The sequence below is a fragment of the Alternaria viburni genome (genome assembly GCF_023758015.1).
Source record: "Alternaria viburni strain BMP 2772 chromosome Unknown scaffold_5, whole genome shotgun sequence".
Classification (NCBI taxonomy): domain Eukaryota; kingdom Fungi; phylum Ascomycota; class Dothideomycetes; order Pleosporales; family Pleosporaceae; genus Alternaria; species Alternaria viburni.
In genome coordinates, this window is record NW_026055774.1 from 1159042 (window position 1) to 1182372 (window position 23331).

The 23331-nt window shown below is 54.0% G+C and overlaps 7 protein-coding genes across 7 annotated transcripts; 2 read left to right on the forward strand and 5 right to left on the reverse strand.

Annotated features, from left to right (window-relative positions):
• Window positions 1-106: 106 nt before the first annotated feature.
• On the forward strand, window positions 107-764 carry J4E79_003278 (uncharacterized protein; the record flags this gene model as incomplete). The annotated part of the gene is made up of 2 exons (XM_049352173.1): window positions 107-354; window positions 410-764. 2 exons carry the CDS (start codon window positions 107-109, stop codon window positions 762-764), a joined length of 603 nt encoding a protein of 200 aa, XP_049213644.1.
• A 1329-nt stretch (window positions 765-2093) lies between these two features.
• Window positions 2094-6052, forward strand: J4E79_003279 (uncharacterized protein; the record flags this gene model as incomplete). The annotated part of the gene is made up of 2 exons (XM_049352174.1): window positions 2094-3893; window positions 3944-6052. The coding sequence occupies 2 exons, from the start codon at window positions 2094-2096 to the stop codon at window positions 6050-6052; spliced, it is 3909 nt and encodes a 1302-aa protein (XP_049213645.1).
• Window positions 6053-7252: 1200 nt separating this feature from the next.
• J4E79_003280 (uncharacterized protein) lies at window positions 7253-10018 on the reverse strand (the record flags this gene model as incomplete). Its single annotated transcript, XM_049352175.1, has 1 exon — window positions 7253-10018. One exon carries the CDS (start codon window positions 10016-10018, stop codon window positions 7253-7255), a length of 2766 nt encoding a protein of 921 aa, XP_049213646.1.
• Window positions 10019-10561: 543 nt separating this feature from the next.
• Window positions 10562-13428, reverse strand: J4E79_003281 (uncharacterized protein; the record flags this gene model as incomplete). Its single annotated transcript, XM_049352176.1, has 3 exons — window positions 10562-11083; window positions 11135-13063; window positions 13141-13428. 3 exons carry the CDS (start codon window positions 13426-13428, stop codon window positions 10562-10564), a joined length of 2739 nt encoding a protein of 912 aa, XP_049213647.1.
• A 527-nt stretch (window positions 13429-13955) lies between these two features.
• On the reverse strand, window positions 13956-17656 carry J4E79_003282 (uncharacterized protein; the record flags this gene model as incomplete). Its single annotated transcript, XM_049352177.1, has 6 exons — window positions 13956-14297; window positions 14346-14504; window positions 14553-15312; window positions 15361-15629; window positions 15685-17538; window positions 17588-17656. 6 exons carry the CDS (start codon window positions 17654-17656, stop codon window positions 13956-13958), a joined length of 3453 nt encoding a protein of 1150 aa, XP_049213648.1.
• A 763-nt stretch (window positions 17657-18419) lies between these two features.
• J4E79_003283 (uncharacterized protein) lies at window positions 18420-21207 on the reverse strand (the record flags this gene model as incomplete). The annotated part of the gene is made up of 3 exons (XM_049352178.1): window positions 18420-18431; window positions 18483-21030; window positions 21095-21207. 3 exons carry the CDS (start codon window positions 21205-21207, stop codon window positions 18420-18422), a joined length of 2673 nt encoding a protein of 890 aa, XP_049213649.1.
• Window positions 21208-22315: 1108 nt separating this feature from the next.
• Window positions 22316-23331, reverse strand: ASF1 (Histone chaperone asf1; the record flags this gene model as incomplete). The annotated part of the gene is made up of 4 exons (XM_049352179.1): window positions 22316-22721; window positions 22772-23080; window positions 23133-23172; window positions 23223-23331. 4 exons carry the CDS (start codon window positions 23329-23331, stop codon window positions 22316-22318), a joined length of 864 nt encoding a protein of 287 aa, XP_049213650.1.

Sequence of the window (23331 nt, forward strand, 5' to 3'; positions counted from 1 at the left end):
CCGAACCGTTAGGGAACCCATGAATCAACAGGCAACCTTGCAACTCCAACCAGCCAAATCGACATCTCCCCTTATGCTCGGGTTATAGCGCATCGCCCGCGTATTGATGCCACGCCGACGCCGCCCTCCACGACCCGGCGCACTTGCGGATCTGTCCCCAACCCGCATCCTCACGCAGATTGTACTCCTACAGGCTGCCTACTATGCATGCGCCGGCGTCCTCATCCTCTTCACCGCGCTGGTAGCGGGCAAGGAGGTCAGCACCGATCTCCTATTCAGTTGGCAAAGTCTACGCGGCGATACGACAATCGGATGGACGCTGGGTCTGGTCTGGGTGCTGAATAGTCTCACTTGGTAAGCATTCCAACGCGCTGGATAGCCTGTCATACCATGGTCTAACACGCGGCAGTGCCATCTTCATACTTCTCCTTATCGCGCGCTCAAAACTCGTTCTCGACTTCGCCCTGACTGTCCACTTTATCCACCTGATCGTCACCTCCCTATATACGCACGCGATACCCACCCACATGTTCTGGTGGGCCCTCCAGATATGCAGCGCGACCATCATGACTTCGCTGGGCGTGTGGGCATGCCAGTGGCGCGAACTGAAGCCAATCAATTTCGGTAGCAAGCCGCCTGCGCGATCACAACCAGCTACAGAGGACGAAGGTGGAGAATCTAGAGGGCGAGGGAGGGGCAGAGGGAGAGACGGTGCTGGTGAATACGAGATGGTGGGCATGAATGAGGGGGATAATAACGTCTGATCAGATTTCAGACCTGCATAATTGGCGTTTGGGTTGGGTTCACTTGGATACATGCATGTGAGTGGAAGGAGGCTGTTGAGAGCCATCACATTATACCCTTAGAAAGCATGGAGCATATTACATTAAGATTCGTTTTCTACTTTCCCATGTCTTTAATCTCGGACGCACCACAGTGTCATCGACACTCGTAACTTTCTATTTCTCTACCTGCGAGAAACCATCTGGAGCCACTGCTTTCGAACTCGACAACTCCATCTCTTACTGCAAACCATGGTAATGCCTTTGGTTCCATACTGACATCTAATGCTTCTCTTTCCTCGGTGCTGATGTTCGGCGTGACTCTGCATATAATTCTTCCCAGTCTTGCGCGTGATACTGACCGGCCTTGTTCGGTGGCTTCCATCACTTGTACAACGCTTGGTCGATCCGGTAAGACTTTACCTAGTCAGGCTGTCAGCAACGGTCGGATTGAAGCCTGGTGCATGTGACATACCTGGGTAGACCCTCGTTCGTAATGGTATTTTAACCTGATGCACCTCATTGCTTCCACTTTCCTTGAATGCTAAGACGACGTCGGTACTTTGCGATTGGTTAAGTTCGTGTTCTTGGAGGAGAGGTAGCTGAGTGTCATGCTTTGGTATGCTGAGAGCGGGAACGGTCAGGCACAGCGACAGATTGTAAAAGAAGTGTCTTAGTAACATGGTTCCTGCGAAGGAGGAAGAAGATGCGGTAAGGTGTATGGTGTTTTGGAGTAAATGCTTCAATATGAGTTGGCGCAGGTGCTGAACCCGTCCAAGAGGGTAATTACGGTAGCGAGTTCTGAAAGTGCACCGGCAGACCCTTCCTAGATTGACAAGAATTGGATCCTGTTCTATATAAATACGGGAGCATATTGGCTGAAACGTTTATAAAGAACTGCCACCTACTAAGCTAGCTGCCGGGAGAGCGGCTCGGGCTGCCCAAGCAGCAGGCTAGCAGCGTTGACACCGCCTAGTAATTTCCTCGCGCTGGACCTAGATCGTTGATGTTCTCCGTCACCACACGAATCCCTTATAGCTGGACTTGCGCGATAAGACAAGTACCATCGGGAGGTTCGCATGAGAGCTTAACAAGTGGTTCGGGAAGAGACATCAGTTCCTAGTGAGCCTCGAATCGGAGTGGGCGAGACGCGTGAAGCTCTAGCGCGAAGCACGTGCACCAGCCTCTGCAACAGTCACAATCCCTGTCTCGAAGCTTTCGACATCACCACCATTTTCTCGGTGCATACACCACAATGATCACTCACTAACACGTATGGGCTAACGCAGGTACGATACGATCAAGCACACAATGAACCCCAATAATGGATACTACGGGCAGTGGCCGCCAGGACAGCCACCGGATAATAGACGCTTCTTACCCGTTGCAGGTACTTTTGGAGAGGCTGCGCCAAGCTTGATGCAACCACCTGCGCAGCATGGCAGACAACAATACCCCGTACATTTCCCACCAAACGCCGTATTTCCTCCTCAAGAGGTATACCCACATCCGCCTCCATTCCAGCCTTCACTTCACCATCAGCCGCCAGCCCGGAGTCCTTTCATACCTCTCATCCCACTCAGCGCTGTAGAGGATTTGGAGGAAGAGGAGCCTCCGCCTTTCACTAGTGGAGGGTTCCAGGATCCGTTCAATAGAGCCTATGCTACCAGTGGACCTGCAGTCTTTGAAGGATTCATCCCAGCCAACCCGGGGCAAGAGGACGATGATGAGTATACCAACGCGACCAGATTTCGTGATTCGCGATATGACCGCGACTTTGATAGTTCGGATTCCGATCAAGATGACTTTCGGCTGACGATGGAGGAAGAGGAGGAACTACAACGGATCGAGAACAAAGATGATTCAGAAGTAGACGCAGACTACGAGTCGGAAGATGCACAGGAAGATGAAGGCGATCCAGACGAAATGGAGCTAGGCGTCGAGTTTGAGGATACTGAAGAGCGGACAAAGTACAAGAGAGGAAAGGGTAGAGGCAGAGGCACACTCAAGACTCCAATCACCGCCAGTATCATACCAGCGTCTAGCACCAGAGGGCGAGGTAGTGGAAAACGAGGACGTCCTTCGACTAGGGGTCGTGGCGGCAGAGGGGGCAATAATGGTGCCAGACCGACCCCTCGGAAAAAGAAGCGAGGCAAGCCCGGAAGAGAAAAGGGACCCAGAGGTCCCCGAGCCGTTGCCGACCCGGGTGCAGAATGGAAAGCACTGCAAAAGCAGGCCAACGCCAAGTTCATCGAAAAGGACTACGAAGCTGCCCTTGCATTTGCCCAGCAAGCCATTCAACTCAATCCCGAGATCTTCGATGCTTACAACATTGCATCCGAGATCTATACCGAGATGGGTCGAGAGGAGGACTCATTAGCTGTACTCCTGGCTGGTGCGCCAACTAAACGTGATCCTGGTCTTTGGCAGTATATCATCGAGCGCATAGAACGATTGGATCCAGAGAAACATCCCCAGTTTACAGACGAGAACAAATCGGCTGCCATCCTTCCATGTTTGAATGAGATTATCTTGCTCAACAACGACTATGAAGCCCGAAGTCGCAAGCTTGAAATTGAAGCGCAATTGGGTCGTTCATCCAAGTGCGTCGCACTCGGCCTCAAGATGCTCAAAACACTCAAGGAACAGGGAGAAGATCCGGATGTCAGTGTATTGAAGATCATGGCAATGATGGGTACTGCCTCTCCAAAACAGACTAGGATACACCTTAACAAGCTGCTGAACAGCTTTGAGGAGGCTATTGACGTTTTTACACAGCCTGACCGGGATCCAGTCGAGAATGAACTCGATTGGGAGCTGATCAATATTTATCTCGATCTTTTAGATCGAGCTGGTAGCTATGGTGTTGGTGTCACGCGACTCAAAGAGCTTGCCCGGTGGAAGCAGGGTAGGCGTTCCGAGACATTCTGGGACGAGCTGAAAGACGATCGCGAGTTCGATGTCGAAGATGAGCCAAGACGCGTTACTGTGCCTCAATTCGTCCGAGCATCGCAGGATGCAGCCTATGGCTCAACCCTGCCATTGGAGATCAGGGTGAAGCTAGGCCTGTTTCGCTTACGCAGGAGCAAGGATGACTTTGAAGAAGCGATGGTAAGTCGAATGACTGCGTCGAAAGCTACGCATTACTAACTACGATATAGCGTCACCTTGAGATGTTGGAGCCAGATAACCATAACGCTGATGCTCTGATTTGGGACTATGAAGACCTATTTCGTATCATTGGCGACGCCCTTCATGCCACCGGCCATGACGAACACGCGCTGCGATTTTATGAGCCCTTATTCGACAAAAATTCGAATGAGTTCAACCTCCAAAGTTACATTGGCCTGCACACATGCTTCAAGAACCTAGAGAGGACCGAGAGGGCGGCAGAGGTGATTCCAATCCTGAAGAAATGGCCGGCTGAGAACTATGACGATCTCGCTGTCCTTGCGAAGTTTTTTGAAGATCAAGGCATGTGGCAAGAAGCTGGGCAGCGCGCTGAGACCATCTATCGCGACAAGTACGGCCACAAGCTCAAAGCGCTCGGGTTTGAGGCATACGATGAGCTCAGAGTGTACTACTACAACCAGCGAAGGCAAGCTCGTGGTCGATATGGAGTTCGGAAAAGCACGGTCAGAAGGAATAGGAAAAGGATGCAGAAAGCAACAGGTCAGACAGGTGAAGAGGAGGATTCTGCAAACGAGAACGGCAATGTGGAGCTTCCCGCACTCATCGCCCCGACCGAACGCCCCAAGAAGGGCTTCTTCCGAACGAAGAGAGCCAAGGCGCCCAAGGTTCAGGCGTTCCTTGATGTACGTGATGAAGACGCCGATACAGTTCCCGATACTGAACCGAAACGAACTACACTTGAAGGTACCGACGTGCCGTATCGAGCGATCAATAACAGACTGTTTCGCCATAAGCTCCAGAAACTGGCGACAGATCACGCCGAAGACCTCAAAGCCGCCCGAGCTCAGCACCGGGAGATCGTTTCTAGTTTCGAGCGACTGGAGGAGATATGGGAAATGGCAGAGGACGGGGACGAGGATGCTATACATGAAGTTCTTTCCATTACCCGGGAGCTCATCGAAGAGTTCTCCACATTTGATCTGTTCTACTCGAACCGGAAAGAAGATCTCATGACCTACTTCCGTCGCGTCACAGGTGGCGATCTCTGGAAGGAGTCTTCGCTGATGGTACTTGCCGTGGTAGCAAACAACGTTGAAGATGGAGAGACAGATCCCGAGCTACGCGAGCGACCAGATTCGGCTCCATCTGATTTCTGGGGTATTCATTTTGACAAATGGTGCGATGCATTCGGTCGCTATGCTATTCTACTCGCCAGTGAAGGAGATGAAGAGCAATGTTTCGCTACGCTCGACATCGCCACTCAGGCCAATGTCTTCCATCGCAACCAAAAATACCACCAACAACTACAGCTATGCCGCCTCACATGCGCTCTCGCAGCGGACAACTCGCGCCAAGCATCTGTAGCAACACGCTGGCTCCTCAAAGAATACCCATTCGGTACCGATCTCTTCCGCCTCTATGGCGCTGTCAACCGTCTATGTTCCTTCCCGGAGGGATTCGCAACAGGCCCGGCGTACAAAGTGCTCATGCGCTACATCAAGACTATGGACTACGCGCTTCTGACCCCAGCACAGCGCATTGCATATAACTTCCGCGACACAAAGGACAGCAAAGGAGGATTCAGAAACAATATCAACGTCGAAGACGTAGACAAGGTCAAAGATCACGATCCCGCGCTGTTTGCATTATACGGACATGTCTTGATGTGCGGTGGAAGCTACATGGCTGCACTCAACTACTACTTCCGCGCCTTTGCCATCACACCTGAAGATCCGGTATTGAATCTGAGTATTGGCGTGGCGTACATTCAACATGCGATGAAACGACTGTCTGAGAACCGACAGTACCAGATCCAACAGGGTCTGTCGTTCGTCTACAGATACTATGACATGCGCTCCAAAAGCTCTCATGCTATCCACCAGCAAGAGGCGGAGTTCAACGTCGGGAGGATGTGGCATGGGCTGGGTCTTGTCGCGCAGGCGCTTCCGGCGTATGAAAGGTGTTGCGCGCTTAGTGACAAGGTCAGACAGGAGGCAGAAGATCAGTGCCAGGATGAGAATTGGGGGTATGAGGACTTCGGCACGGATGCCGCCTTTGCGATGCAGAGCATCTATGCTATCACCGGTAACTTCGAAGGTGCTCTGGATGTTACGGAAAGGTTGCTCGTCATTGAGTAAACGGAAGCGTCCGTGCGGGCCTCAACGGCCGCCCTAAAACGTCCTTCATGCAAATGCCAATGATTCAAGTTGCTTTTACAAATACCCAAAATCTGAATTCAAACGCAGATCACCATGAACGTCCTCCCCCCACATAATAGTTATCATCAATGCTGCTCCTCCACATTCCGACTACGATTTCCTCCCTCCACCGACCGTGCATCAAACAGGGCCGAAGAATGTGATCCAACATGCATGTTCGATTCTGCAAGGGCGGCCAAAACGCGTAAAAACAACGACACGAGAAAAAACACCCAGAAAGAAGCGCCTGCATCGCTTATCGACCCGAAGCCGCAGGCCGTGTATACAAGCTAATGCACCTTCCAAACTGCAAACTTCCACCGCAACCTGCATACATATACTGCGCCTCGTACCCGCATCCGCGTCGTCCCTCACACCATGTCATCTCATGCCATTCTCTATGGCGGAAGGCACGCGGCAAGCCCAAAGGCGTTTTTAGCCGGACACACCCCAGCCCATGTAGACAGGGGACCTCAGCAGCACCTTCCCCATTTCGTGGCACACGACACGTGGAATTGCCAGGGCTCCCAGAATCATCCGATCATGTCACAATCGTGCGTTTGCTGTTGAGTAATCACAACACCTCGTTATCACCTGGGCATCGTCATGGCCCGATTTGTTTCGGAGTGGCTGCACGTCGTACCGTACGATTTTCTGCGTCTGCGACGCCACGGGCGTTTGAAGAGGCGTTGTCACTGGTTTGGTTACACGACGACGCATCATGGCATGTTGGCAGACAAGACAGACACCGCTGGCATCTGTTTGTGTCATGGGCGGTGTAGTGTGTAATGTGTAATGTGTAATTTGTGGTGGGTAGTGAGGATCGGAAGTCTGTGTAGCAGTCGTACAGTCTCATCTACGATTTTACCCGTAGATCTCTGTGATACTAGAGGGGTTTTCTTAGGCGGTCTGTTGGTTGCACGTTGTACGATGAGATCTGCTGGGAAACGGAGATAGGCGGGTGGGGCGACGAAGGATGGGTTGTGCTACTTGTGGGCAACGTCAAGATTGTGTGATGTGAGTAGTTCAGGCGGTGAGGCGGAAATTGTGCAATGCATGATCAACGACGCTGAGCAAGAAAGCAAGGGTAGGTTTGCATATTGATCTCTGTGAGGATGTCACAAGCGTACCGGAGATAGTCTATTTCCTGATACCCCAGACATCTCCGCCCATTGCCACGACCTTGCCATCTGCTTCCAAATCGCCTAATAGCTGCCTCACTTCTTCGGCTCCGAATGGGAATCCGCCTTGAACCATCATACGCATCATCATGGTGATGCGGCCCGCATTCATGTTACCCTGATTTGCCATCATGCCCAGTATGAAAGCCGTGTAGACATCCTTCTTCTCATACAGCATCTCACTCTGAGACTTGACAGTGTTGTTGGTGGCGTTGGCTTGGATGGTAGCTAGTTCTTCTGCTGCAGCCGCTGCATCGGCATCGTGAGCACCAGTTTTAGACGTCGGTTTGGGGAGAGACTCGATGATAGAGTAGGTAGATGGCGCGTGGAAGCGGAGTACAGACTTTCCAACCCAGAAAGCAAGGGCTTGGGTGACGAGACTCTCCTCCATTTCTAGCATCTCTTCTAGCTGAGCTACAGTGCGTGTGATGCCTTCGCCGCCCTTGTCTGAGTGTTTTGCTTCCTCATCGGGTTGAGGTTGGAATGCGTAGATCACACTGACTTGCCAGGGTGTGAGGTGGTCGAAGTCCTCTGTGCGGTCATCGAAGGTGAGGGTTATAGAGCCGTCGCCCAGGGCATTCATCCATCGCAATTTACGCATGCCTTTGATACGCTCGAAACGCGACTCGTACTCTTTTTGCAACGCATCGATCTGTGCGGGTACGCGGAAAGTGTCGTCGCGAAGTTGTGGCCAGAAGAACGATGATAGGATCTGTGCGTTAAGCGTAGGGCCAGGAGGTGTTGCAGCGTTGGATGCAGAAGGAGTGATATTTCGAGTCGAACGTCCAGGTCTCCGAGGTTGTGGTGTGCGTGGCTGTCGGCCGTCTGGTGTCTGAGGCTCTCTGCTACGGTGGTCTGGGGTAACAAGTGATGTCGCTGCTGGTACGCTGATTGTTGTGCGGATGGTGCCGTTGATACGCTTCGATTCCAAGACATCTCGTAACATGACCTCGCAAGCTTGTAGCTTGTCGTCACCCAAGCGGACTTTGATGAGCTCCAACAGTCGAATCTCTTTCTCATATTCTGGATCTTGACATCTAAGCAAGTGATCACCATATATGTTCTTCAGCTCGTTGATAAAGTCCTCTCGCTCCCAGAGTGTTAAGAGGAACCATATCACGTCTTCAACTTTTGACTTTTTGTAGTCTGGTGAGGCGTCTTGTGGTAGAGGCTGCCAATTCATGTCGTTCCAGTTGAGTTCCTCATCAGTATCTTGCCCGTAGTTTGCAAACGGCTTCACCATCTCGCTGGCAATCTCGTACGAGAGCTCGCTGTTAGATGAGAATTTACTACCAGTTTCGTCGGTCAGGTCAGTGAGCAGACTTGATATTATGATGCGCGCTGTGTCTTCTCGCTCCTTCAGGTACCGTCTGATTGGTCTAGCTACACGCTCAAGCAGCACTCCCTTAGGCTCAAGCTCGTGGAAGGAGCGAATGATGGAGATGTAGACGTTCAGTATATAGGTCGTGGTAGCTCCAGGATGTAACAGGCGTCTCGCTATTTGCTGAGAAAAGCTCGAGGTGAGATGTTGCTTCGCGTTTGAAACCCGCAGATACTCTTTGATGTCCAGGATGGCGCCCATACTTTTATCCCAGTGTATGACAAAATCGAACAAGTTGTCAACTCTCGCCCGACCAAGCCTAGCTAGAGCCATCTCTTGCCATGAAGCCAATTCGGTCGGCAGAATGCTACTCTGCTCGCACCGCAGACATTCTAGTACCAATTCGACGAGTGGACAGAAGCCATCCTGAATCCACAGTCTCAACTGCGGCACAACTGACTTCTTGGAATACCAGTCTACCTTCAAGTAGTGGCTTGTGATGAAAGAGTCGAGCAGCTTGTTCATGGCGTGTGCGAAGGCCTCCTGCGCACTGCCACCACCGAGTCCAACGCGCTCTAGGCTTTGTAGCAAGGTGATCATTCGCTTTCTGCACTCCTGCGTCTTCTCGGGCGAAGCACTCGGCTGCATGCCATCGTGTCGGGTATAAATGCGGAACAAGCGACATCCAGCGTCGTACAAGACATAGCTCAACGTCTTCCCATATCGCTGCAGCGGCAGACAATGCGCAAAGACAGCCTGTATATTCCGGCGAAACTTCCAATCTGCTGCACTCGCAGTATCTGAGTCGGCGATCTGTGTAGGTCTGCTCGGTCGAAGGGTCGCGTTACTGGCGTTCTGCTGTAAGAGAGGCAGTAGGTGGTCGGTGAAGGGCTGGAGGTATACGTTCTGCACCTGCTCGAGGATACGCTGCGTTTCATCGAGAATCTCCCAGGCTCGCTGGAGCTCAACTTCATCCCCCCACAACTCTTCTAGACCGGGTCGGACATGGTTCGCAAAGTGCAGCCTGCACTCGTTTGTGTACCATTCGACCAGAGTCTCCTCCTTCTCATCGTCGCTCTTGCCTTCTCCATTCAAGAGAAAGTCGAGGGCTTCCTCAATCTCCCTGTTCTTCTGTGTCCTAGGCGCGAAGTTGATGTCTTTTGGCAAACTCAGGAATCGCGTCGCGCAACTCCATGCTATGTTGCGCTTGACTGCCCTGTGCTGTCCCTGCCCATGTGCTTGCGCTGGTGTTCGGCTCTCGGCGTTCCTCAGAGCGTACGGGCTACCGAACGAGGTCCCAGGCGCTGTATGCCCCAAATCTGGTGTCGCAATCGGCGTCGGTGTGCTGTGCGAGAAGGAGAGGACTGGAAAGACGGACGCGAAGACCAGGGTGGAATGGTCCATGGCGGACGGAGGTGCGACGGAGGCCCCACTATGCGATTGTTTGGGCTTGTGTTCGTGTACGTGGTAATATGAGAGACTTCATGGACGTGCAATCGATATGCCATCTAACGACGGGTGTGCTGCTGCTACAAGTCTGCTCATCGTCGGGTCTTGGGGATTGTTGTCTGTTTGTTCGCGCAGCAGCGGTCGCGACCACCGCCCATCAAGCTCGGGCCAGCTCCAACGCGTATTCACGTGGGGTAGCCGCCATGTCAAAGTATGACGAAAAGCATTTGACCTTCACCGTTGTGCGCACATCTTGGTCAAATGATGATGTTTCTCAATGTCTAGTACTATATTGCCTGCAAATACATCGAGTCATGATTCGACATTGTGCAATACGAGAGCTTAGGTCTCGAGACTACATACCTGATGGAAAAAGTATCAAGGATATCTACCATGTACGCCTCCTGCACCGTCCCATTCCAAGCTCCGTCCCATGCGTACAGAAAATGCTGCAGTAATACTATAGAACACCATGCCCGTCGTATCAGTCACATTACATCAAGGCCTCAGCACGCCGTGCCGCCTCCTAAACGCCTCAACTCGTTCCTCGTAGAAGAGTATCTCTCGAACACGTAACTTTGGACCTTTTTGCGAGTCCTGCACAAACGATTCATCGTCGCTCTCAACGTCGATATCGTCACTTGCTTCGCTCTCGGTCTCATCACCACCGGGCGGCATAGCGCCATCGTCCATGTCATCGTCGTCTTCGTCTTCCGTAGCTTCGCTCTCGTCGTCGGATAACATCGGATCATGTGTAGCGTATGCAGATCCACTACCATCGGCATGCATGCCATCGTGTCGTAGGTCATAATTTGATGGTCGATTTTCCAGAATCTCAAAGCACTTGGTAGATAGGCCCATGTAGCAGAGCTCTATCTCCGGTCGCAAGTGCACAATATCGAGTATCTGGTATGCGAGTTCGCGTGGATCGATATTACTGCCATGGGCGTGATCGGCGATATAAGGGATATACAGGGAGCGAATATGAGGGATGTACGGGAGACGTTGGAGGAAGTGATGCTGTACAGACGTCAGTCACATTTCTTGAAATTGTAATGAGGCGCAACATACCCAGTCTTTGTAGTCGATGGACACTGCGAGTTCCCGCAAGCTGTTCATACGGCCGCTTGTTATGTATGTCAGGATCTCGCGGTTCAGCATCCACCGTCTCCACCTTGAACTATTGGTCGTGTGTCCGTCTGGGCTCTTCTCTCCACTGTCTATCATTAGCTTCTTCAAACTTCCTCGATGTCTCCGCAATGGCCCCTTGTAGATCGCATCTACTGTGACCGTAGACGAGTAAGAGCGGCCTTCTTGGAGAAAGAGCACTTCAAGACTATTCGGCGCCAGTGTCTCTTTGAGAAACGTGATCAGCGAAGGAGACACTGTATTAGTGTGTATTCGCTTGAGGTTGAGCTGGTATTCCGATCGAAGGGTGTAGGAGGCCTTGTACGCCTTGGATGAAGACGGTGAGCCAGGGTAGGGGGGACGAGGGGTGTATGTTCTCCGTAGTATCTTCCACAGTTGTTCGTGATTGCTGCAGTGAAGAAGAGTCAATGTCGATAGAATCGACCAATCGAAGGCTCTGCGAAGCACTGGGACGGAGAGAGGGACGCGTTCGAGCTCCAGTACTTCTAGTTTCAGTTTGCCAGTCAGCCGCGGCTCATCTTCTGAGCCAGAAGTCTCGTCACGAGATGGAGGTGTCTTTGCAGCGACTCTCTCCGTACCAGGAGCCTGCGCAATCTGTCCAGCACTAAACGGCTGATTGTCATTGAAGAGACTAACGCCCTCTGTTATGGAGTTATCTTCCATCGGATTACCGAAATGATCCACATCCTGGTCCGGGTCGCGTTCTTGTAGTGAGAGCGAGGCTATGGAGGGCAGGGGCAAGGAGGCTGCCGATTTGGCGGGCGTTGCTTCTACTGATCGCTCTGTGACGCCGGTAGCGCCGGACTTCTGGGTTGGAGGTTCTTCCGAATGGCGCATGTTGTGTATGCGACCAACGAGAATGCCGAGAACGCCCCCTAGCCTTTTCTCTCCTATTGAACACGCGGCAGTCGATGTAGCGTTGTAGTCGACTTGTTGAAGACCTTCACCCTCCCAGACGGTCACCCAGTCCCGCTGTTGTGCATGGGCTGCGATACCGATCCGTAGTTCGCGTAGTTTCTTCTGGGATCTTGCGATCAAAATGCTCATCTCGTCGAGGTAAGGCAACTCGTCGATGTCCAAGACACTCAGACTCTTGAGCGCAGGTATGGCAGAAAAGGTAGGGTGTTCGACTCGATCTAGCGCAGACATGCTACTCGGTGCGTACGGGGGTACCACAACAACGGGGGCTTGGACGGTGCCAAGTCCACTCGGATGTGTAGCGTTCGGGGGTGGAGGGAGGTTTTGATTGTTGAGTATCATGGGTGGCGCGGGCGGCGGGATCGGCGCGTCGATTGTGTTGTCGTGCCATCGTATCCAGAGGCGGTCCAGACGGCATTCCTCACCGTCACTCCGGTGGGCGAGGCTCGACAGCGCAAGCCAGACATCGCGAAGCACACCCGTAGGCATATCCCACACGAACGTCTCCAGATTGATCATGCGCGCAATGGCAAGCGCCACCAAGGTCCCCAGCATCTTCCCGCCTTCCTTGGTGATCATGTATTCCTGAACCCATGCCTGCGGTCCATTGCCGAGAGAGAACTTCTTGGTAAACTGTCCGTAGTAGTTGCCAAACCGCCGCTGCGGAACAGGGTATGGGTTGGCGGCAGTCCTCAGCAGTGCGGTCGGCGTCTGTCCCTGCAGCCTCAGCCGGTTCTGGTGGGGGAAGCAGTCGTCGCCCATGACCAGCGTCGCGAGGCCATAGGTGAGAGCATCGACGCCAGCGCGAGGCTCGTTGTGGGTGCTCTCGTCAGGCCACACAATGTCGAAGCGCGAGTATATGCATGGGATCGTGAGTCGATGGAGGGCTGAGTGACAGAGGCACAGCGAGGTGAGGTCGTTGGTGTGTGGGAGCTGTTGAGGTGCACGTCAGCATCGAGCCAGTGCCGTGCCGCATGACAGGGTGCAGCGCATAAGGCGCCCCTACTCACCTGGTGTATGATTTCCTTGAGGATGTCCATGGGCAAATCCAGCAGCTTCAACGGCCCCTTGGTGGCCTTCTCTTTCCCTTTGGGTTCCATGGCCTGCTCAGCTGATCCCGTCGCATTCACCACACTCGGCGCCGGGGCACTCGTCCGCGCACCCTCGGCGTGTCCCTGCATGTCGCCCGTCTGCGCGTCGTCCTGCGCGGGCGAGAAAGATCGGGCGGCGTTTCTGTCGGAAGGTAGCGGCGAGGCAGTGGTTGGAGTGCCGGGTGTTGAGAGTGGGGAGTCGGCCATGGTGGTGCGTCGACGGCGAGTCGGTGGGGGGCATATAGGCTCCCGGAGGAGGGTAGGAAGCCAGGTGCAGAGACAGCACGGAAATCTGCTTCTCACATGGGCCCAAGGTTTGCCAGCACGTCGAGAGGTGGGAGAGTTGTATCAGACCCGTCCATCGACGTGGTTGGCCAAGAGACCCTGGATCCCGGTGCGCATCCGCCTTACCTTTTGCATACCCACTCCGTTCCCTGTACAACCCGCTGCGGCCGCTTACGCCGCAACTCGCGACTACGCTTTGCGCGGCAAATGTCACGGCCACATTACGTGAGCTCTTCTCGAACACAACGCGAGGTAAATTTTTGATCATTTTGACAGACTAACATCCAGCCAGTATGCACGAGCGACCATGGCACTATGTGCATATGGCTACGAGACACATTTCCTTTGCCAGCGGGTATATCCATACTCAAACTCCGTGACCATCGGCCCACACGACGACAGCAACACCGACAAATGCCAACACATTAACGCCATATTCCAGGGGTATTTCAAGTCCGCTGCACATTCAATGCTGTCTGTCCGCGCTCTGGGTCCGTCATTTTGATGATCTTGACATCGGACGTTTGCGTGACGTTACTCATCGACTGTGGAGTGATGAAGATGAACTGTCGTCCAATCGAACGTCGAGCAGCCTGGATGATCATATGCATACTCCTTTCGCGGTTGACGCTGTCCATGAAGACGTCGAATTCGTCGAGACAGCGGATAGGCGAGCCCATTGCATCCCACAGGGAGAGGAGAAGACACACGGTAGAGTACGACTTCTCACCTCCCGAGAGGGTCTTTGTCTGTCTGCCGTCTCCGCTTCGCTCCATGATATCCGGTTGAACCTGATGGAATTAGCGCCTTGTGCGAGTCAAACTGATGTCCAGACTTACATGAATGTCAAGAAGAGCCTTCTTGTGGTCGATGCTCAGTGTACCTCTGAACTTGCGCTCGCTCAACAGATAGTTGAACGTGACTCGCGCCCGAACAGAGATGCCAGATCTGAATTGCTTCCACCGGTTGCGTCGGTTGTCAAGCGTAGTGATGAGTTGCTGCGCCGGATCAGCAAGAGTCATTATGATACGTGTAATCAAACTTACGTTGCGTAGACTTCTGATGTCTTCAAACTCCTTCATTGCATCGTGGTGCTTCTGCTTCGCTTCAGTTGCCGCCCGCGTAAGGTCCAGCTGTGATCCACCGAGCTCCCGTTCAGCCTCTTCCCTGGTTTTCGCCATTTGAACCATTCTCCGCTGTAGGTCATCGGAAGTTGAATTAGGGGGGACGAACACACGCTCACATATGCTCGTCGCACCCTCAGTTACTTCGGCGAGGCTTTGTTGCGACTCCAAGAGCTCTTCTTGCCAGTTCTTCTTTACTTTTTCAGCTTCGGCAACCTGCTCGATGGCTTCGTTCTTTTTCTGGAGCTCTTCTTGTCGTGTGCCCTGAAGAGTTCGAACTGTCACGTGCGCCTTGTCGAGCCGGGACCGGAGATCAGCAACAAGCTTCTGTGCAGCTTCCATCTCCTGCTTGTTCGCCCTATTCTCGTCGTTGAGTCCGATCCTTTGCGTCACCGCATCTTCGTAGACATTCATGACGTTCTTCAACTCTTCTTGAGCTTCCGCAAGCTCTGACTCCCGCACTTGGATAGCTGCTTCGTCGGGAGTTGCTTTCTCCAGTTCGAACTCAAGTCTTTCCAATTCCTTGGAAGCAGTTTGGGAAGCAAGTCTCAGATGTTTCTTCTGGCGTTCGTGGTCCTGTAACTGAGCCTTGCATTTGTTGACCTCATCATGCCGCTCCCTGGACTGCTGCTGCAAGGTCTCAAGTTGTCCCTTGGCCTGGGCCAGATTCTTCTCTTCTAGTCTGTGTATGCTATTAGCGAATGATCTGATATTGAAACGCCATACGCACTGGATTCGAGTATCTTTGTCCACCTGCATACGCAGAGCTCCGGTATACGGTGCGATCGGACTGTTGTTGATACCTCCGCCACTGTTGTAGACGAAGACACGACCTTTGGTTGTGTCGCCATCCGCAAAGGTAAAACACATCTTGACGTTCGTAGTAGGCGGCCCGCGGTTGAACATAAACTGAGCGCCTTCGTCCATGTTCTCAATGAGCACGGTTTGCTCGATTGACTGGTTGATGATGAGCTGATTTCGAACAAGATCATCGTCAAACTACGTGCTAGTTAGTGAAATACTTCTATGTCGTGGATGTAAAAGGCATGTCTACCGTAAGTGCCTTCATCCATGTGGTAAGATTTTCTGCGGGCTCATTGCCATCGGTGTTTATAGGCGTCCTCTTGCCAATGTATATCGGGGCAGACCTGACATCGTTAGCGTTGTTGATTAAGCAGAAAGATGGCGCGCACCAGCCAACCCTTTTCATAAGGGCTGATAGTATATTCTGGTCTGGCTTGCTAGTGACGACGAAGGCGTTCAGCGTTTGACCAAATTGCTTTTCAAGAATTCCACCCCAATCCTGCAAGCGCAGCTTCACATGACGGCCCATGGGTCCAACTGGTTTCTCCCGGAATCTGTGCTCGGACTCGATCGCGCGGAGTAGCTCGCTCAGCCTTTGGCGATTTTGATACCCATCGTCCCAATTACTCTGACCTCTTTGCATTCTTGCGATGGATTCCCGTATACGTGAAACTTCTTTTTGAGCGTCCTCTACTTTTCGATCTGCTTCGTTCTGCTCCTTTTGAGCTGTCGCCAGTTGGTCTTGTAGCGCTGCAAGCCCAGTATCATGGCCCTCGAATGCTAACCTGGCAGTCTCGTACTTGACCTTGGCGTCATCACGTTCTCGAATCTTTTCTGCGTGGCGGCCGTTGTCTGCTTCAGCCTGTCGTTGTCGGTACTGCGCAATCTCTGCTTCCAACTTGTGCACATTCTTTTCCCTTTCCTTCACTTCACCTTGTGCAATCCGTTCATCAGCTAGTAGCACCACGAGTCTTCCCTTGACTTCCTGGAACTTTGCTTTAGCATCAAGTGCCTTTTGCTCTGCTGGCTCCATCTCAGTCGTGAGATCGGTGACGTTTTGTTTGGCGGCTTCGTGGGCCTGATCCGCCAGCTCGTAGGCCTTTCCTGCATCTTCTACACGTTGTTGTAAGGTTTGTATGATTCTCTCGGTGTCTGCGAGTCCGTTCTCATTGTGCGCAACATCATCTTCGTGTTCACGAACCGTGGCCCATGCTGCTTGTCGAGCAAATTCCGTTTCCTTATCTCGCATCGTCTGTAAGCTTGCCGCTTTTCTGGCTTTCTTCTCCAGTGCTTCCATTTCGCGCCTTAGAGTCGCGAGGTCGGCTTCTTTGACCTCGGCTTTCGTGTTCATGACTTCCAAAGATTGTTCGATCTGCTGATAGTCTCTGTTCAAGTTCTCCAGCTGCGTGCCCTGGAGAAAGAACTTGTACTTGTCTTTTGGCGTGGAGTGGTTCAGAAACTGTCTTGCCATGTCCTGTGTCAGGACGTTCATCGGGTTGTCAATTTGCATGGAGAAGGCGTCTAGGATGTCTTCGAGCTCCGCTTTCTTGTTGGTGACGAGTTTGTTGTTCACGTTCTTGAGCTTGAAGCCTGAAGTTCCGGATCTGCTGAAGTGTCGTTCCACGATGATCGAGTCGCCGTACTGCGCGGGCTTGTAAGCGAGTGGCCCTTGGTTCTTGATCTTGACAGTCACGGAGGCATGATCTTTGCCCTCCTTGATAAGGCTTTTGAGATTTTGGGCACGATTTGTGGCGGTAGCCTTTCCGCCCAGACAGATTGTGAGGGCAGTGAGCACGGCGCTCTTTCCGCTGCCGTTATGTCCGATGATGAAGTTGATCAGAGGCCCCAGGGTTACTGTCAAGTGTTCATGGCACATGAAGTTGATGCACTGGATTTCTTCGATAATCCCAGAATCCGTCGCGACGTTTTCCCTGTCTGCAGTTGCCCGATGCTCTTTCTGCACCTGTTGTGTCGCCCGTATTTCTCGTTCGCGCATGTGTTCGCCTTCGTCATCGGAGGAATCGCTGCCGCTGGCTGCATTGGAACGCTCGTCGTCCGAAGACTGATCGCTGCCCTCGGATTCAGATTGACGGGGTCGCTTGTTCTGGGCGATGTTAGCATGCGTGCTGTTGGCTTCGGGGCGTTTGACATACGCGACTGTTACTGCCTGAGCCGTTGGGATCAAGCCCATCTGTGAGAGCGCGAGAGCGCTTTCCAGACATGACTGCGACCACAAGCCAGAGGATCGACAGGCGCGGGTAGGCTGGAGGTACGGTTGCAGGTGGAGTTTGCGAGTGAGGTAATTGTGAACGCGCTCCTTCCCCGCTGAGCCGTTCAGGAACCGCGCTAGCGTCCGTGCATGCCAGGTGGCCAGCGGATTCACCCCCACGGTACCATCACGGCCAACAGCTCTCATTGATTCTGAGGGGAAGGAATCATCGAATTGAAAACCGAAAAGCGTGAGAGAAGACACAGGCGACGCGTTTGGATCGTTGTTTGATTATAGCCTGAGAAGACCTTTGACTTCACTGCGGATTTGTGCTGACACGTGACACCGCGTCGACGCGCGCGATCTAGGAACTGCCTCAGTGTCCACGGGTAGCTGCTCTCGTCCCGACCAATTCCAGGCGATTTCGCATCGCCATGGTCTTGCGACAGTCCATATTATTCGCATGTAAGACTCAAGAAGAATTTGTGCAGTCGGATTGCACTACCACGGCCTGTTGGCAGCAGTGAAAATACGACTACGGTGCACGTTGGCTAGCATCCCCGCACACCACGATTTGATTTCCCTGCATGCCATTGATCACAGTTCTGTCTTGTCTGATTGTATTTCGTCTATACTTAAAAGTCGCCAATGCCGCTTCACGTGTTCCGAAGATGGGTATATCGAGTGTTAGTACTGCGACCGCTCACTACTATGCAAGATCAAAACTCCGCTATGCAAAACGTCATCCAAATCGCGCTGTTCCAGCGCTCCAAAATCTACATGACGACCTGTTGGAGGTTAGCAAACAATTCTTGGTGCATGCCGGACGTGCAACTTACACAATCGCCCTCCTTGGGTGCCTGCCCTATGCCCATTTCATCAAATGTCTTGGGACCCTTGCCTGCCGCCGAGGAAGCCGATGAGGCTGGCTTAGGCGGTGTAGGTGTGGCCGGCTTGTTCGCTTGTACTGGCGCAGGCTTCGGAGGTGGCTGCTGCTGTTGCAACGTCTGCACCCTGTTAGGCTTGGGCATGTTGTCGTATCCGCTGGGACGTCCTGATGAGCCCGGCCGTGAGGAGGGCCGAGAGCCTTGCCCTGGCGTAGTAGTCGAGGGCCTGTCCATTCTCGAAGAGGTTCTACTCTCTTGGCCCGGTTGAACGGTAGATGGACGGGTATGCTGGCGAGGCTCGAGAGGTGCAACGTACCCGATATCGGGCAGAGTGGGCGCTTTCTTAAGTGGCGCCCCCTGTTGTTTCTGCAGCTTGTTACGTCCATCTGGTGCACTGTATCCGATATCTGGAGGCTGCGTGGTTGATGGACGGGGTTGCGCTTCCGGGCGCTGAGCACTCGGCCCTCCAGGTTGTCTGTAGCTTGCAGGTCCTCCTTGTGGCAGCGGCGCGCCACGGCCACCACTTGAAGGACGGCCGCCACGCCCTGGGCCCATATTATCTACGCTCGTGTGAGGGCGCATTGGCATCGGCCCCATATCATAACCTGGCCCGGGGTTTGGGCGCGGGCTGCCGCGGCCGTAGGGATCGTTTGGAGGGTAGACGTTGGGATTGATGTTGAACGCTGAGGACACAGGTCGAGTACTAGAAGCTCTCACCTCTGGCGCAAATCCGCCCGCGATACCTGGCCGTTGGGGGCTCAGCCGAGGAGGCCCATTGTCCATAGGATATGGCGCTGCTGTGGAAGGACGATCATAGGGTGCCGCCATGGGCGCGTTTGAGATCATTGGAGGCTGGTCAGACATGGGGTATGGCGTTGTACTATCGCCCCTGGCTGGCAGTCGGCCACCTGGGGAGCTGTCACCGTAATCGGAAGGGCTGATGTCGTTGATCGACGGCATGGGAGCGTGTGACTTCTGCAGTCTCGCCGGTCGCTGACCTCGCATGGAGCCGTGCTTTGACTTGATCATGTTGATGGCAACGTTCTCATGGTCCTTCTTCGATAGTGTCCGCGACAACTTGGAGATGCTCTCTATACGCGCAGACGCGTCTTTGTTGCCATTCTTCTCGGCCTTGTCGTACCATTCGAGCGCTTTGTCCAGGTTGACAGGTGTGTTCATGCCGATCTCATGGAAGTACCCCATGGCGAACTCTGCAGTCGCAAGGCCGGCTGCGGCGGCACGTTGCGCGTATTGGTATGCCAACTCTTCGTTCTTGTTGAACTCTCCCTCGTGTCCGCAGAGGAACCACTTGCTGATAGCCATATCTGCCTCGGGCTCACCCTGCCTAGATGCGAGCGCGTTGTAGTGCAGGGACAGGGTGGGATTGAACTCACAGCCTAGACTGCAAAGTTCGTACGCAGAACCCATTTTCAGCTGAGCCTTTGCGAATCCGAGGTAGGCAGCTTTCTCGATGTTCTGTCTTGCACCCTTCTCGTCGTAGGGCAGAAACATTTCCGGTACGTTGATCTGAGGTAGCTCTCGCGCCTGCAGCATGCCCAGCACGTAGGCACCCTGCGGCGCATTCTCATCCGCAGTAGCCGCAGCCTGCTTGATGAGATGCACTCCCCTCGCAAAGTCTTGTGGTTGTCCGTGCTGTCCGAGTAGCGTCATCATACCAAGGCGGTAGTTGGAGGCCGAGTCGCCTTGTTCCGCACCGGCTTTGTAGTTCTGCAGGGCCTTGATCGGATCGTTCGACTGCTCGAACTGCATGCCCATCCGGTATTCTGCCCGCGCATATCCCTTTGCAGCCGCGCGGGAGTAGCACCTGAAGGCCTCCTTCTTGTCTGCGCGCATGCCAAACTTGCCAAACTCCAGCCACATGCCCCGCATGAAGGTCGCTTTCGGATGGCCCTGGTCGGCCAGGAAGGTGACTACGTTCATGGCATCGAGCCGCAGCTGGTGCTCGACCTGCGGGGTTGCCGGCCTCGCGCCCTGGATCTCTGAAATGCGCTGCTCGTGCAGCTGCGCGGCGTCTACGTACTGCAGCGCGTCCTGGGCCCATGCCAGCTGCATCTCCGGGTCGTTGGAGTTGAGCACGGGCAGGCGCGCATTCTCCAAGACGGCCTCTTTCTCATCGTCGGACGGCGGCACGTTCGGGGGCTTGTTGGGGAGCTTGGGGAAGGGCGAGAAGTTGGGCGAGTCGTGGCTCTGGGCGAACTGGTTGTAGTCGTGCGACGGCTGCTGCTGGACCGACTGGGGCTGCACGTTGGGGGGCTGGCGGAAGGCAGAGGAGATGCTCGCTTGCCGGGCGGGCCATTGGTCGTTGTGGACGGGCAGCTCGTTCTGGTAGCTCGCCTGCCGCGGCGGGAAGTTGGGGTGCTGTGACTGATTGTAGCTCTGCATGGGGGACATGGCGCCGTTGGTACCACGAGGGTCGTTGGCTTCCAACTCCAGATGCGCGATGTTTTCCTGCATGTTCTCGGGCACTTCGGGCATGATCCTACCGCCAAACCTACGTCAGCCGCAATTTCAGGGCATGCACATGGCGATGGGCTAGAACGAACCGCTGAGGCGCAGGCGAGATGACTTCAGGCGAAGGAGCCGGCATATAGTAGTCATCGAAGCCTCCTGGCACAAAAGTAGCCCCCAGCTTGGGCTGGCCTTGGTGGTAGCTCATTGTCGTGGTGCGATAGGGTATGCGCTGCGGTGCTCAGATATAAGCGTCAGCCGTTGTCCAAGGGAAGCCGTCTTCGATGCACGTTGCCGCCTGACCCCAGGGACCGTTCCGCGCAGCCCTCATCGAGGCCGCCATGCATGCCGAATGACGCGTGGAGCAGGAAATGAACGTACCTTAACTTGGTGGGGTATGGCCCTGAGTCGCCGTCGCTAAGTGCAGACTCGCCGGCAACCCTTGCGATCTGTCGGATATCGTATACGAGAGAGCGGGCGATCCTCGTAGTCGTATATGGTGCAACTATCTCGCCGGGCGCGGTTGTACAGTCAGTCAGGAGTGGCGGCGGCAGGTTTGAGGGGGGAAAGAATAAGTCCAGGGAGAGATTCGAAACGACCGACGAGTCCGTTTGCTGAAACAGGCGCTGGAGAGTCGTGTAGTCCTAGGGTTCTGCCGTGTGTGAAAGGTGCGTTGTTTGACGTCAATGGCCGAGTGAGTTCCTCAGGCTTGCACACATGTGCACTCTAAGGGTCACAAGAACAGGAGCGAAGGATCCCGAAGGTGGTGACCGGCATCATTAACGATGTCGCCCCCCTTCCTGTCCTTCACGGTTACTATAAATGTTTCGACACACGTCTCGGAAATCAGCCTCCGAGTTCCCACCACTGCGCCATTCACTCAGAGGCTGTGCAGTGACGTTGGCGTTACTCGAACCACCACTTTCAGCCTGTGTGAACGGATCCGCGCAGGCCACATCCCGGATCCAACGGCAGGGTCAAGTATGTAGACCGTTGCGGAGATGAATATCAAGAGGCCACGTACTCGGGCCCAAGAATGGCTTGCGCGGCTGCGTGCATTCTCGTGGACTATCTGAGCCTCAACCACATATCTGCTATCACGACACGCGGTTTGTCACGTAGTATGAATTGCATTCTTGCTGGGTCATTCGTAATTCAACTTCTTCGTGACAAGGTGAAGACTAGATCGCGTGGACACAGTGGCGAGGCGACTGCTGTCTACATGACTAGAAGAAAACCACAAGGCGGTAAATATCGCTTCCTGCTCGAAGCACCCGCGATGGTGAAGTATGCAAGCAAGGAATCCGGCGCGACATCTAGTGAACCATGACATCCGCACCAGGCTGTTGCTGCTGCGGGGCACCTCCTGGCTGTTGTTGGGCTGGCTTGTCACCGCTGGCAGCGCCCGCCTCACCCTCGTCCATCTCCATGTCGTCATCTCCGCCCTCCTCACCCTCTTCCTCCTCATCGTCTTCTGAGTCCTCGATGTCGATCTCCTCGCTGCCGGCCTCGGACTCAGCGTCGTCGTCAGCGGCGGGGCCTGCAGTGTCCTCGGCACCTGCCATGGCGGCATCCTCACCCTCGGCGGCGACACCTTCACCCTCAGCCTCTTCGGCCTCCTCCTCTTCCTCTTCCTCGATACCGTATTGGTCGCCGTCGGCGTTGAGGTCGGCCTCTGGCTGCTCAGGGGGGAACTCGGGGGGTGCAGACTCGTCGGAGTCCCTGAATGGGTTAGCACTGCCAGAATAGCACCAGTGTCTGTAGCTGCGTACCACTTGATGGCGAAGCGCGTGACTCGCGGCTTCTCTGCCAGGATCTGCCTCTGCACCTTCTCAATGACGGGCTTGGTAGGCGGGTCCAGTGCCAGCGCCTCGTCTGTGTACTCGTTGTTCACATAGTATCCAACACGCACAAACTCGCGCTCATCGTAGCTGCAGCTGAGCAGGATGACTGTGACACCGATGATCTCGCTGTTGGGGATGCGCGTGAGGTTGGGTGCATCGGCCTTGAACTGGAACTTGTTGACGCCAATGGGGAGGGGGCCGACGAGGACAGAGTCGAGTTCCTGATCATACTCGTTTCTGCGGGGCATTGATCAGACGTGTTCACGAGCAGGAGCGGCAGTAGACTTACGAGGTCGCAGAGCCAACGTAGGTCAATTTCCACTCGAGATCTAAATTGCCGTTAGTCGCCGTGATTCTTCTTGATGCTGGGCGCACCTACCCTTCTGTAGTTGCTCGAGACACTCGAAGGTGATCTCAAACTCGTACGGCTCGTCGAAGCGCGCGGGGTTGTTCTTGACCTCCACACCGAGAAGCGACACGACAGACAT